This window comes from Antedon mediterranea, chromosome 8, assembly GCF_964355755.1.
Source record: "Antedon mediterranea chromosome 8, ecAntMedi1.1, whole genome shotgun sequence".
Classification (NCBI taxonomy): Eukaryota; Metazoa; Echinodermata; class Crinoidea; order Comatulida; family Antedonidae; genus Antedon; species Antedon mediterranea.
In genome coordinates, this window is record NC_092677.1 from 23,303,012 (window position 1) to 23,319,166 (window position 16,155).

General features: G+C 32.5%; 2 protein-coding genes across 2 annotated transcripts in view; one reads left to right on the forward strand and one right to left on the reverse strand.

Moving 5' to 3' along the window:
• LOC140056895 (docking protein 5-like) overlaps positions 1–10,284 on the reverse strand; it is a 66,675-nt gene extending 56,391 nt beyond the window's left edge. Inside the window, exon 1 of the mRNA XM_072102415.1 lies at positions 10,186–10,284. The gene's annotated coding sequence lies outside the window, so the exon portion shown is untranslated. The remainder of the gene's footprint in view (positions 1–10,185) is intronic.
• Positions 10,285–11,298: 1,014 nt separating this feature from the next.
• On the forward strand, positions 11,299–15,413 carry LOC140056694 (epimerase family protein SDR39U1-like). Its single transcript, XM_072102153.1, has 6 exons — positions 11,299–11,492; positions 11,816–11,922; positions 12,637–12,719; positions 13,279–13,400; positions 13,981–14,124; positions 14,396–15,413. Exons 1-6 carry the CDS (start codon positions 11,477–11,479, stop codon positions 14,803–14,805), a joined length of 882 nt encoding a protein of 293 aa, XP_071958254.1. The 5' UTR covers positions 11,299–11,476; the 3' UTR covers positions 14,806–15,413.
• Positions 15,414–16,155: the final 742 nt, after the last annotated feature.

The window sequence follows — 16,155 nt, forward strand, 5'->3', positions numbered from 1 at the left end:
TAACCCTAACCCCTAACCCATAAATGTTTTAACTTATTTGTACATACCAGGCAAAACTGATTTATGTGCTTGTATAAAGTTTGTGTCAACTTTAATTTCTGCATCTTTTACTATCAGAGCTAGAATAAAATCCTATCTCTCTTTCAAATGAAAGACAATGGCATTCAATCCTATTGCAATATGGCTTTTCATATTCTGAAGCCTCAATACATAACTAGGTCTTGTGATTTTAAACATGAAACAGATTCATCATAATTGCCTCCTGTTTTCTTATGAAAAAAATTAATTATGATTTTTACGATACTGATAATATAATAGATTTTCGCATTAAAAAACAATTACAGTTTCGCAAGCACGACTGGTTTTTAAGACTGTCGAAATTCACAATAAACTATAGACTAATTTAACTTTTTTTATTCCAAACCAACGGCTATCTCATTGTACAAAAATGACTTGAAAATAGTTCCGCATGATATAACTGTAAATTATTACTTATCTCCCCAGTGATTTAAGTCCAAAAATCATCAGGATCTAAATACAATTTAATAGCCTTTGTCACCAACAAAAGTATTCTATTATTTATTATGTGACAAACATAAGATCCATCGACTGTCATAAAAAAAAATCTTAATAATTTTTTCATGATTGGCATAGAGTTTCAATAAAGTTTAAAGTGTAACAAATGCCTTTATTTTACACAATGAGCACTTGATTTAATATCTTTCATTTTTTAATGTAATAACTGTATATCAATCAAATTAGTTTATCATATTCTATTGAATTCTACAATTCTACAGATAGAAATGCAGTATAGATGGCTTTCAAAAAACGATCTTTATTTCCACTTTTAGACATTCAGATATGTTAGAAAAGTTGTTTTTTTTTAGCCGAAAAAAAGGGTTTTTACACCAATTTGCAACAGCCCCAAATTCTCTATATGTCATGTCACAGAGAGGTCATCATAATCAAAGAGAGTAACTAAGTCTATAATATAGGTTCTACCACCACACCACCAGTGGTATGTGCAATTGGAAAAGTTTAGGGACCCTCCAACACTGGATAGTTGCATTAAGCTGCTCATACTCTGGGGCTCCTTAAGCTCTGGGGCACCTGGGTTCACCCAGTAAGCACCACTGTGTACCACCATGTTTGGTTGATACCACAAATTCACTACTACCGAGATGGTGCACATACATTGAACAGGTAGTCAACATATTTGTATACCATATTTTCTTTAGTAAATTTTTTAAATAGTTGAATGAAAGTTGCTTTCCAATCTGATTTAAAAATACCAATAGTATGTCAACTGGCAAATCTGACAATCCACAGCATCATCATCCTAGAAGTTTGTTTTGTTCATCGCACATTATTGTACAGAGCTCTCATTCAAAAGCAAAAAGAACCAAATTAAAACGTGTTGACACCAAGAGACCTTAAACAGTGCTGATGTTATGTTTTTAATGGTCTTAATAAAAGAAAATTAATTATGAACATTTGTAAGGATAGATACCCTTAATGTATTAACGACTCGTAGATCTCTAGTACATAGAGTATAACAATACCAAACAAAGTGTTAATGATGGTCCTTGTAAAGAGCACTTAAAAAAGATTGAACAACCTTGTATAATCTTACTTTAATCTAAGGGCCTGTTCAGACATACGGAGTTATGCTTTCGTACTGTACGCGGCGTACAAGTCCATAGGTCTGAACCAGGAAAAGATTAGTGGAAGCCACCTCGTACGACACTGATATTTCGTACGCTACGAAAGCTCAAGGTATGAGTTTAGTGGACGTCGCTTACAATACGAAAGTCACGCATCGATGAATATGACCTAGGTTAGATATCTAGCCAATCAAATTACAATATTCGCCACATCACATCGTGACATGTGCTCCTCATCGTATAGCCAAGCTGATCCATTTGTTGTGATCGGTGAACGTGCGAAAAAATCATACCTTTTGTTGTTACACTATACAGTATTATTATTAATATTATTATATTAATTAATTTAAAATGTCATCGAAGCGTGCGCATTGGCGAGAAACCGAAGTAAAATACCTTATTTCATTGTGGGGAAGCCCTGAGTTCAGAGATCGGTTGTTGGAAGTGAAAAACTGGCGTAAAAGCACCGACAACAAGATGTCTGTGTTCAACGAGATGGTGGACACGTTAGCAGATGGGCCATCCTCATAAAGAAGGATTTAATATCCAAACGAAATTGAAGGGGTCGTCATATAAAGCGGCGAAAGACCGAGTAAATAAATCTGGAGCCGGTGCAAGTACGGGATCTGAACATTTTTCTGCCATAAATGATATTTTAGGTCATAGACCAAATATAAACCCAAACCCCAAAACGATCGGCTGGTTGGTATGCCTGACAACCAATCGATAATGCCGAGCCCAAGTGTTCGGTCTAGGCCTGTAACTCCTACCCCAACCACTACTACTTTTAATAACAACGAAGGTAGGTCAAAACGTGCGTTAGAGTTTGGTTAATCGCCAGCGAGTGACATCATATCCGTTTATAACGCAACTTCGTTGCAATGAATCTGAACACTTTGCTCTTACGACGCTCATTAAAATATGACCTTGGCTGTGATACGAAAGCATAACTCCGTAGGTCTGAACATACCCATAGTAGAAAGGATGTTATGGTTTGAATATTGGGTAATTAAAAAAATTCCATAAATGACCAATTAAAAAGCATGGATTGAAAACATATGAATACTTTTTTAATGAAATATAGACCAGTTGCCTTCTCAAGGAAAAAAGGTGACTAGGAAATAATTTCTTTAATACTGACTAATTTTAATTAGCCTGTATTAGAGAAATTATTAAAGATTTTAATTAGCCTGGATATTATTAGAGAAATAATTATTAAAGAATCTATGTTTATTATACAAAATGCGGATCGCACAGGCGGTTGAGTGGAAACCTGTTCAGGAGATACAGATTCAATATGGGGCAATCTACGAGCTTTTCTGCTTACCATAAATTGACCTTAAACTCAAAGTGTTTGGAATTCAGGTTTTGGTTTTAAGGTGAGAAAGATGTTGGGCTAGGGGAAGGGGCAGGGATTGAAGGTCTTAGGAAAACTGCTGAGCAGGAATAATCGGTTATTAACCGATTATTCTTTTAATTGATTATTTTTTTAATCGATTATTTTTGGGCAGCAGAAACAGCGCAAATGAAAAAACCGATTAAAAAATAACCAATTAAAAACACTCAATCCATTGCATGTTTTAACCGATTATTTCTTGTTTTAACCAATTATTGCGTAGTAGTTTTTAGCTGCAACACAAATAACTTGAACTGCGTTGTGCGTATGGATGACGTAATTTTTTTTTTTTTAAGCGATTACCACATAACCGATTAACGTCGAAGAAAATTTTCAGTTGCAACGCGGTCAATTCTGTGGCTTGTGGTACTTTGGAAAAATCAATTATTTTTATTTCTTCAGCAGAAACAGACCCTAAGGGAGGAGGTGGCATAAATAAATGCTAAACAATATTGCAGGGGATGACAGCAGTTTGACATTATTTATCTCCAGGGTCATGCAAAAAATTGTTAAACAGCAAAGAGAACATTAAACAAAATCCTTATTCCATAAAGTAGCAAACAATAATCTATGGTATGTCTCACTATCAAACTTTATGTGACAAAAAATGTGAAGTGCCCATATATGGACATGATGATGTCATATCACTATCATATTTGAGCATATCACTACCATATTTGAGCATATCACCCCCCATATTTGGGCACATCACACTTTTTGTCAAGCTAGTTTGATATTATCATAATGCAACAATAAATTGTATCCACAGTTAATTTTCCATTTAATCATCCAAATAAAATACAATGGTTTTTTAAAAATTAAGAAATCAAATGAACAGCAACACTTGGGTGAGCAAAGAAGACAGAAATAAACACAATATGCTGTAATAGCACACAACAAAATCTTTGAAAGCAAAATCAGAGAGTTAATCAAAGTTTAGAATTATGTGTCTTATCCGCTATCTAGCTGAAAGATCTTCCTTTCTCCCAGTTCTTATTAATATTGAATAATGATTGAATTTTTGGTCACCAGGGAAAGAGAGTAGATTTATAGTGGAATGTTGATCATATCATACTACAGTACAGCTCAACATGTTTTTCATATTGGCTCTACTGTATACAACCAACATGTTTACAATTCAGATTTCTTCCATTTAGTTCCTCATTTTAACACATGAAAACAATGTTAAGATTGTATGTTGAAAAATAAGCTTATGATACAATTTACTACAAAAAAAACCAAAAACTATAAATATATGGATAAAATTCCTCGACAAAGTTTTTATACACTAGATGGTACGCTCGCTTCGCTCGTGTACCATCTAGGTCGTGCCCACAGATGGTTCTCGAATATATAATAATTTCAGCGTTAAAAAACTGGCGATTTCAAATGTACGTACAATAATACATGTCGTTTACACTCAGGAACGAAAATAGACACTGATTTATGTACTCAACTAAAATTAGCACCCTGAGAATTACTTCCGAAAGAGAAACTTGTCACAAAATGAGACCAATTGTTTAAGTCAAATTTAAACAAACTTAATTTGTGTTTTGTATGTAACATTAGGGGTGAGGGGTGGGGAAGAGGATGGGTGCAAAGAGGAACAATTTTTAAATATATTAAATATATTCTTTATCCATTTAGTAACGAAATATTAATTGTTTTCATGTTTTACAAATAATATATCACTAAACACAGTAAAACATTGCTATGTAATACTTTGTTGAAACTATCACCGTCTTAGTCGATTGAAATAGTACAGTACATGTAACGATACATCACTACGACGTGTATGTTTATATAATGTAAAACAATTTGTGAAAACCACCTCTATTCGGGGAAAATCATAAAATCGATTTAATCGTCAATAAAAATTAAATTATCTAACTCAACTTTATTAGTAGGCCTAATGGTTTTCAATTGTTTCTTAAAGCCAATTCATACTTAAGTTGGTTCCTACCCTACCCACCAAAGTTGTTCTGCGTTTAGGGGATTTGATGCACCGTAGGCCTATCCTCTACTGGCTTTACAACGCTACTCATGCCAGTGAGGGAAGGGTGATGATGTGGGTGGTTTAAATGCAATAATAAAGATTTGTACATAATATACGGCGACTGAAAACGCTAGCTCATTATCCGTTAAAAAAAAATATATCCAACCTCTGCAGCACAGATTGAAAAAAAAAATGGATCGAATTTCTGTTATGAGTATACAGTACTTGCCTTTACGACGCCTGAGGGAATAGACACTTGTGGAACAGAGATTGGAATGTTCCATTCATCGCAAATCAATACATTTGTATAAACGTATATTAAATCTATCAAAATAGTATTTTTTAAAGAAAAGCGGCCTGTCTTCAACATTATGATGCTGTACTCGAGCTGTTCAACCGGTTTTCAGCCATTAAAAACAATTATCGTAGGAGGAGATAGGAAAATGCGAAGCATCCTCGTATTATTGTCTGTGGGTATTTTTCAAGACGGACATCCATTAGACAGTGTATACCACGATCGAAAAACACCCCTATTTGGGGCAAATCATTGAACCTAAATTCGTTTTAATTGTCAATAACTAATTATCTAACTCAATTTAATTAGTAAACAGGGTTACATCAGGTGGTTAAAATCAATACCGAGATTCTAACCAACTTTATATACCATCGAGTAAACATTCTAGAAAAAACGCGCGATTTACCGAATTTTGCCCTTACGTAAATTTATATATAGAAGCCAAAAAAAGTTGTTAACTTCACATTTCTTCCTTCATCAAATGTTGGGGCTGCACGACTTTGTTACTATTTTAGCTATTATATAAATAAAAATTGAAATTGTTAGAAACAAATTAGGCTTTTTACAGTTTAAAAACTTCAAGTTAGGAAAGCCAAGTATCCATAAAAAAAATTCTATAGGCAAATCAACTTTCTTCCTACACAACCAAATAAATAAAATTATACCATAAAACATACAACACAATGCTTTAAGAACTGAATAAAACTACAAATAACAAACACATTCAGAACATTGACGCAAAAAGAGTGGATAACAATTTACATGCTAGTAACTTAAGACATTACCAATGACAGCGAATGACATTCTTACTAGATGAACTACACGTATTCCCAATTTAAGATATCTCACACAAATCGATAATGTCTTATTTTTACTGAAAAATTGCCGATTTGGGACATTAAACAGTTTTCTGAGTTGAGAGTAAGACCTCAAAAGTTAAAGTCTTTTAGTGATAATCATAGTTTATGTGCTTTTTGATTCAATTATCTGTCATGTACAATTTCCTTTTAATAAAAGTTGACTAAAAGTCTCCATATTTAAAATCAAACCATTAATAAATAAATTGCGGAAGCATTGGAAAATTGTTGAAGTGAAGTAGGAATAACAGCGCATTGCAACAGAAACATTTATTTTAGATATTTCAATTTAATGCAATAAAGTATCTATGAGATGATATAAAATGTTGTTAATTTTAAAACTGCATTTATTTTTATGAATGCACAAGATGATACTTTACTTCAAAATAACAATTTCTGAAGCTCAGCCAATTTGATTTTTAATATATTATTAATATAAATTAAAACCAATAAATGTTGATGTTTTATGAATTGTTCTTTTATTTGTAGGCCTACAACTCGGTATTATGTGAATATGGAAAAAATGAAATAAACTTACTACATTGGACAAACGTCACATCACATACAAGGTTAATTGTTTTTGTTTCTTTTGTTTGTTGTAGTTTTATACATTTTTTTCTTTAAAAAAACTAAATTCTATAAAAAATCTTTCTTTGTTCTTAATCTTTTCCCTTATTTTTATAGCATTTAGTGATCATACAAAAAGTGTTTGATTATCTTTTCAAAGTTTAATTACTATAGCTTATGATATTAAAGGATTTGGAGATGTAGGTTGAATATATAGAAATACATACTGTATACATACGTTTGACTATGATACAACTGTTATTTAGTTAAGATTATAAATGAAAAATTATGTATACTTGTTAGTACTTATGCTTAAGATTAAATGGTTTTGATGACTTAGAAGGATACAGCTGATAAGCCCTTAGATAAGATAAATACAGATATTGATCCATGTCGGCAGCGTTGCCATGACTCAAATCTTCTTCATAATCAAACTACTTTTATATTCCAGATGGTCAATTTATTCAGAAAAAATGACCAGTATAAATATTTATACGTTGTTGAAAAACAAAATTGAGGGTAAATCATATAATGCTTTATCATATTGATGATACTGTAGTATTTGATAAGAAAGCTAAATTTTTCGATCTCATATTTTTATTTTTATTTATTTATTTGACCAATAAAAACAGATCAGGAATAAACAAAAGCGACCTAGGCCACTATGAATCAGTGAGTCTGTAATTATTTATATAATATAAAAATATACGAATTTGGTACAATTTCGAAAAGCACTATTTAAAATAAAATCCAATTACCGTATATTCTAAAGATTTTGACACCATACTTTCTGTGACTAGCGGTTTCCAATATGTAAATTATTAACAAAAGGCAGCCATTTTTAATTATGCAAATTAAGCAATATTTTCCAGTGTCCAAAGGAAGTTGTGTTCTAAAGTTTCAAAAGAAAAAAACCTTTTCTTTTATTTCCCGGACTATATAATTTCAGGTTAAAAAAAAATTTAAAATCTAATCACTCATAGATCCGGAATGGAAGAATACACAAGAATATATGGTATTCTGTTTGGCGCAGATTACATGAGAGAATTTTATTGTTAGGCTTTTACAGGGTAACTTATAGCATATATGCTTGAAGGAAAGCAAAAATACATAACATGTGCATATATTTGTTGTAATTTCTTTATTAATGTTTATTGTTATATAAATAAAAAATTAGGTATTTTTGCAGCTGTGACTTTTCTTATAAATCATTGTTTAATTAAATGCAAAACAAAGATATATTAATATATTCAATTATGAAGCATGAAAAGCTCTTCCATTAAACAGTTTGTATTAAATATCCTATAATACAGTTATGCTCTCATATTTACAAATAACAAGCTCTTCTACTAACTGTTCACCCTCCTTCTGTAAATAATTAAATTCTTGGATTGGATTTATTTAGTAATTTGTTTAAAATGGGTACTATGGGTGATTTTTAATTAGAGGCTTTAATAAAAATTAAATCATGGTGAAAAGAAAGGCAATTATTGATATTGTCACTTTAAGTAGGTATATACAAAATGTAATCAGAGTGGCGAGAACAATTTCACACCTTTGATGTGCATTATTATTGAATGTGAATTGATAGTAGTAATGTCTGAACGTGGTGGGAGTAAGGAAATGACAGGAATATGTGGAAAATGAGTACTAGAATTCTAATGAGATGATTCAAAGAGTAACAGATGAAACAACTCGGTCAAATCAATACAATTGACAAAATGAAGTCCATACATCAAAAGCTGGCAACAAAAATGTACAAGAAGTTGTGGGAAAGATTCATCAGATTTCAATTTATTGTAAATCTTCTAATAGTAGACCTAACCCCTCTTCTAATAGTAACCCCTCTTCTAATAGTAACCCCTCTTCTAATAGTAACCCCCCTTCTAATGGTAACCCACCTTATAGGTCAATTTATAATAATAACCCACTACTCTAATAGTAACCCATGGGGTTACTATTAGAGTCACAAAAACTTATGATGCAGCCATATTTTGAAAATAAGGAGATAATGCATGTTGATCTCGGGAGTGGGGGAGGATTGAGTGTTTTTGAGTTTGTAAAATAAAGTTAGAGTTTAACCAAATTTGTTTATTCGTACTGTTTTAATATTTTGCTATGAGTTGCTGACCGGAAAAGTTGGGGTGGGTTACTATTTTCAGGTGCCTAATTAGTAATAGTTATCCCCCTTCTAATAGTAACCCACCCTAAAAAACAATCAAACAATAATAACCAAGGGTTATATTAGAAGATTTACGGTAGATGATAATTAATGTTGAGATAAATCCTTACTTGTAATTTTATTCTTACTAAACCAGGAAAATATCTGTGGCTGTGTTCACCAAAAACAGGACGACAATTAGAACACAAATATCAGAACATAAAGAAAAATGGTAAACATGTTTGAGGTCTGATCTAAATCAAGTAAAGTTTAAATAAAAAAAGTAACGCTACTGTAATAGCTATTAAAAAAAGGCCTATCATGGACAGACAAAACAAACACATCTTTTAATTTTAATAAATAAAGGCCTCCGAGACCAGAGACCACTTTTCTGTAACACTAATCAAAACAAATACTGTAAAATCTCAAAAAGAAGCCCATTCTTTTAATAATGGGTTTCTTTTAAAGAAGGGTTTCATTTTTAGATGGGCTTCTTTGCGAGATTACTTTTGCAAACTAAAGAGGGGCTTCTTTTTTAAATGAATTCCAAAAATTTTGAGAAATTTGCTATAATAAATAGAATTTTTGAGAAATTGCCTCCAAATTGTACATATTTGTTATCAAAATACCATTTTAAACTGTAAAATAAATGTATGATATAAACATATATTATATCTGCATCATGATCCTATTAAAAAAGTCTATCATGAAAAGAGGCCAGTGGGCTTAATTTCGAGAGTGGGCTTAATTTCGAGAGTGGGCTTAATTTCGAGAGTGGGCTTAATTTCGAGAGTGGGCTTAATTTCGAGAGTGGGCTTAATTTCGAGATTGGGTTGTTTTCGAGATTGGGTTGTTTTTTAGATTACTTTTGAGAATAAAAAAGAGGTCTTTCTTTGAGATGTACTTCTATTTGAAAGGAAGCACCCTAGATTTACGTTACCTAAATAGCCATTAGTGATTACAACTATAAGAAATTTGAAAAAAAAAATACTAGGCCTAATAATAAAGTTAAAACACTACTAACACTTAGGCCATAAAATGGTCTGCCTCGGGGAGTTTCATAATGCCTTCCTGAACCCACCCTGATCATCCCATGGCATGGGCCCTGTTAAGAAAATGTCGCACACTCACAATCGATCACTGGATGGTGGTGTCATTCATCGGACCTGCACAAAGTCAAATTAAATTTAGCATTTTTTTCAAAAAAGCATACTCAAAAGTTCTATAAATAATAGTAAATAAAACTTACTTGATCAGATATTTGTCTTGATAATGATATGACTATGACACAGGTAGTATCAAAGAACGGGATTAGGCCTACAATCAGTACGTCACTAGCTAAGAATTGGTATGATAGTCTGCTGCACTGCACGCTTGCTGTACTACAAATTTATTATTGTGTACCTGGAAGATTATCCTCCATATATGGAAACTGCCAAACCATATATGGTTAAAGCTATAGGTGGCGCTGTATCATAACAAAAGCACGTGCGCATACAATGTTATTGTTGTATGTGTACTGTATGCAAAACAGCAAAACAATTGTAGTTCTAAGCCTATAGCTTAATTTTGCTTTGTGAAATTGTGTATTTATTATTTTTCTCCATGGTTGTAGTACAGTGTATAACAACCATGTAGCGATTTTGTAGATTAAGGCATCCGCTTCCGACATTCTTTGGCATTGTTGTCAAATCTTTGGCAAGGCCACATGGATTACACTGTACTGTAGTAGTCTATTTAGGCATACTTGCTTGGGAGTTTCATAATGCCTTCCTGAACCCACCCTGATCATCCCATGGCATGGGCCCTGTTAAGAAAATGTCGCACACTCACAATCACTGGATGGTGGTGTCATTCATCGGACCTGCACAAAGTCAAATTAAATTTAGCATTTTTTTTCAAAAAAGCATACTCAAAAGTTCTATAAATAATAGTAAATAAAACTTACTTGATCAGATATTTGTCTTGATAATGATATGACTATGACACAGGTAGTATCAAAGAACGGGATTAGGCCTACAATCAGTACGTCACTAGCTAAGAATTGGTATGATAGTCTGCTGCACTGCACGCTTGCTGTACTACAAATTTATTTAATTGTGTACCTGAAAGATTATCCTCCATATATGGAAACTGCCAAACCATATATGGTTAAAGCTATAGGTGGCGCTGTATCATAACAAAAGCACGTGCGCATACAATGTTATTGTTGTATGTGTACTGTATGCAAAACAGCAAAACAATTATAGTTCTAAGCCTACAGCTTAATTTTGCTTTGTGAAATTGTGTATTTATTATTTTTCTCCATGGTTGTAGTACAGTGTACAACAACCATGTAGCGATTTTGTAGATTAAGGCATCCGCTTCCGACATTCTTTGGCATTGTTGTCAAATCTTTGGCAAGGCCACATGGATTACACTGTACTGTAGTAGTAGCTGTTTAGGCATACTTGCCTGCCATTAAATAAAAACGACGCGATATTGCAGCAACACGTTAACGCCCATAGTCTTGAGTTGTACATCCAATTATCTGATACAAAATGCATGTTTTTGTTGGTAAGTTTCAGCATAAATAAGATAGACTCTATAACTAATGCCTTGTTAAGTCTGTCTACAAACATAGGGCCCCATAGTATTGCAGACACACACATTACTATTAAATGTCGATCAAAGTAGAAAGAAGACAAGTGCGTTGGAATTTCGTTTTTGCAGGAGTATTCATATAGGCAGCTAGAGTAAATTACGACCTAATTTTATTTGAAACAAATTAAGTATTTTAAATTCATACATTATTGAGTGTTAGGCTACACATTTTAAATACCAAAACCAGCAGACTTCACTAACATTATTTATGGTGATTTTTTTTTTTCTTCCTACAGCTGGTGGTAGTGGATTCGTTGGATCATCAGTTTGTAAACTTTTACAAGAAAAAGGTCACACTTGGACTATTATTTCTAGGTCCACTGGTCCAAACAAAGTCTCATGGGTAGTAGAACATTTTATCAATATTCGACTCAACAATTCATGTTAAGGAAAACAAGGGAAGGAACGTACAAATAGTGAATGAAGTATTGAAATATAACTTCTCTAAGTTAGACCAATGCCAAAAGGATCTTTCTTCTATAAACAGTGTTATATTGTTATTGTTGTTCAGTAGGGCTATTAGGCTACTATTGTTATTTTGTTATTTCTTATAATGGTTTACCATGTGTACAACTGGCTGTGGTAGGCAAAAGATATAATTTGGTTGAAGACTTTTGAATATAAAATGTGTGACTCGCATCCAGATTGTTTAAATAATATAGTCAAATATTGGCAGAAGATTATATAAGTATTCTTTTAAGTTAAATAAGTTAAATAAGGAAAATAAGGAGTGAATGAAGTGTTTCGATTTTTTATTTTTTTCTGAAATACATAATCATTGTCAGGTTGGCTGCCATAGGGAATAATTCTTCTACATTGTTGTTTTAACTATTATTATTTTGTTTATTTCGTATATAGTTTACTTGTGTAAAACAGACTGTGGAGTAGGTGCTAGATATACAATTTGGTCATGGAGTAAAGAATATTATTATTATATATATTATTCTTTTCTTTATGATTTGGTTGAAGACTTTTAAATATAACATTTCTGACCCACTACCAGATAGACAATCTGAAAGATTATTTCTACTAAATATGTATATTTTTTCTCTGACAGTCTGAGTTAATGGAGAATGGTTTACCAGAATGTGATGCAGTAATTAATCTAAGTGGAGGAAATCCCTTCGATCCAATGAAAAAGTAATTGAAACCACATGATGATTGACTTTTCAACCTTTTTATATATTTATCATATCATAGCAGAAGAATGATAACAATATAAACAGGGCCTATATGAGATAATTAACAAAGTATTAATTGCAGCCAGGCTATAAATATTATGTTTGTAAAAGCAATAATATTTCTCCCACAAGAAGGTATGGGTTGATAGAACATAATTGTGATCATTTAATACGGTGCATCTCATTGCAATAACATAAATATGATATCTGATCTACTTTCTCAGTTAATTTAAAAACCACACTAAATATATGTAGGGTGCTAGAGTCACAGGGTTCATTAAAAACAATGATGCAACTATGTAACATTAAACATGACATCATCACTGAACGAGTTTACAATTGTTGGCTGTTGCCAAATATGCATTAAATTGTTGGCTGCATAGAAATTGAAATTCGTTGGCAACTGAGGTAGAAAATGTAGATGTACAGTATCTTATGCAAGTAAAAGTGAGGATTTAATAACAACTTGTATCACTTTCCCAGTAAGTATTAATTCACTAAATTTGTTGTTATTACAGATGGAATGAAGAGTTTAAGGATGAGATTATCAAGAGTAAAGTAGAACCTAACTCTAATATTGCCAAGTTGATATCGGATATGAAGCAGCCACCAAAAGTATTTGTATCTGCTTCTGCAGTTGGTAATATACTATACTACTGTAACAAACTATTACTGGAATGCAAAAATGTTAATTTTGACTAATACACAATTCACACGTACACAAAATATAAACAAATGTAACACAAATTGTTACATAGATATCTTGCATGATAGCCTTTGGAGTTGCAATGCTTTCATGTTGTTTTGTCATGGTGTAGCAATGTGTTCCTTCGAAGTTACATCTTTACAGGAAAGATTACCAACTTTTCTAGATTTTACACCGATGTAACAAAAAAATCTTTCACACATTCGTATCAAGGTTACAATTCTTCATTTGTTTCCCTTTAAGAGACAAGGTACCCTTTGACCCTATGATAGGCCTACTGTGACAAGCAAATAATTTATCATCATTTCTACAATCTAATATTATTATTACAACTTTTGCTACAAATCCATGAAATACATAACTATTTGTTGTTGCAAGTGTACTGTATACAATTTCATACTTTACATTATGGTTGTAAGTGTACTCAGTATGGTGGACAAAAATACAATAAAACTGCACTAACAAATTAATTGATGTTATATTTTACTTTTTATACTTTTTAATTATTTATTAGGTTACTATCCACCTTCAAGATCTGCACAGTATACAGAAGATGACCCTGCAGGAACTGGTTACTTTTCGTGTCTGAATGCCGATAGCGAAAAAGCCGCAATGCAAGCAAAGTCTGATAAAACACGAGTTGCAGTTGTAAGAATAGGTATACTGTAGCTACATTTATTTTATAAATTTGATTTTTAGGTTGACAATATATAACACCTGAGTGTGTTCTTACCATTTTATGGCTTAATTGTGTATCATTCATGTTTTTTACTTGACAGAAAAGTGATATTGCTGGATGTACTAGTTACTACTACTACTAATGGAAATTCAGCTTCTTTTAAAACAATTTTAAATGTTCAGAATTTTCTGTCGCGGGAGGGTATAACCATTTTACTCCGCATACATAAGTCTACATATTTTTCCCACAGGTTCTGCACTTGGTAAAGATGGCGGTGTAATCAAAGAGATGAAATTAAAATTCCAACTCGGGTTTGGAGGTGTCATTGGCTCTGGTGAACAATTCTTCCCTTGGATCCATGTTGATGACATTGCTGGCATCTTTATTCATGTCATTGAAAATGATCACGTGGAAGGAGCGCTAAATGCCGCTGCACCGGGTGTTACAACTAATCGTGACTTCACAAAAGCATTTGCCGCCGCTCTTTGGAGACCGTCGTTCTTCCCCCTACCAGAGTTTATTGTAAAGGCAATGTTTGGCAGTGAGCGTGCAGTTGTATTTCTCGAAGGATATAATGCACAACCTAAACGAACATTAGAAAGTGGTTATACCTTCAAATACACAAGTCTCACAGATGCAATAAATGATATTGTTTTGTAGAAAGTATTTAAATCATAAGGGAAAGTGAAAATAGCAACAAAAATTAATTTCCGTAACTAACTTTTTATTATGCGCTATTGCATTGCTCAGTTTTAGAGGGCCAGTTGACAGAAAGCTGAGCCCACTCTTGGTGAATGAATGAATGGAGCCACAGTTTACATTTGCTTGATTTATTTTAAAAAATTCAGTTTAGTAGACAGCTTTACAAATTTGTATTGATATTTTTTTATTTTCACGCTTTAAGGTAGATAATTTAGCTGTAAACGGTGTAGTTCAATTGTAATTGTTCTTAATTTCTAATAATGAAGTAGTATCACAAAATGTGTAGCGACTTGAGTCACGTTAGTGTCGCTTCGTAGCAACTTGCATGCACGGTATCATATAGATATTTAATTAAAATTTGTGTTGTAGTATTAATCAAGCAGGACCTTTTTATCATCTTACAAAGTAATAATAATTGTGATTATATTGTATAAGGTGTATTTTATTGGGTGTCAATAAACATAATTGGCTTACTTAAAACTGTTTTGTGTCAATGATGTATGTATATTGTATATTGTTCCCAGTCCTTTCAAATGCATATGGCTAGCCTACCTATAAACCTTCTCTGGCATTTATGTATATACAATTGTAATGCAAGGTAACTATGGACTCATAAGTTTACTTATGTCTTTGTTTGTTTGTTTGTGTTCTGCAACTCGATTTTGAATAAACTGATCACCCGGTTTGAGTAAATGTTGGCCATTTATTTTTCCCTCAAATATATTCCCAATCATATTCAATGTATAATCATAACAATTCATTAGGAAAAAGTTACCATATGGTAGATAATTGTTTACTACGGCTAAAAAAATGGGTATTGGAAACTCGGACTGAGCATGCTCAACCCCAAAGTTGGAGAAAAGTAGGCACATTGGATATGTGCAATAGATAGACTTATAGCAAAGAACTAATAACACGAAGTTCTTTGCTTATAGACTTAATTAATCAACTTATTCCATTTTATATAATATATATATAAAAAAGAATATTTTATTTTTGTGCTTTTTTGTGTTTAGTAGTAAACTGAAGGTTTGAGTTATATTATTTGCAACATTGGTAAAATAAGTATTCAATTCCTCTGCAATTATAGCAGGTTCGTTAGTGGTAGCACCGTCAATGTCACATAATTATTTAAACAGGCCTCGAATTTGGGGATTTTATGGGCAAGGCCGTTGATTTGAGGGGCACCAAGGCCAAATGGTAGGGCACCAAGGCCAAAAAATATTTTAATAACTAGGCCAAAATAAAAAATAGCTTGTTTCTGGTTGAGCGCCCGGTTGGAATTAAAAAAAAAAATTCTACCCGCAA

Bases quoted from the DNA above. Each gene is read 5' to 3' on its own strand.
- LOC140056694 (XM_072102153.1), top strand. The intron at 12,720-13,278 runs GTAATTGAAACC...TTGTTATTACAG, and splicing joins CCCTTCGATCCAATGAAAAA to ATGGAATGAAGAGTTTAAGG. The intron at 14,125-14,395 runs GTATACTGTAGC...TTTTTCCCACAG, and splicing joins AGTTGCAGTTGTAAGAATAG to GTTCTGCACTTGGTAAAGAT.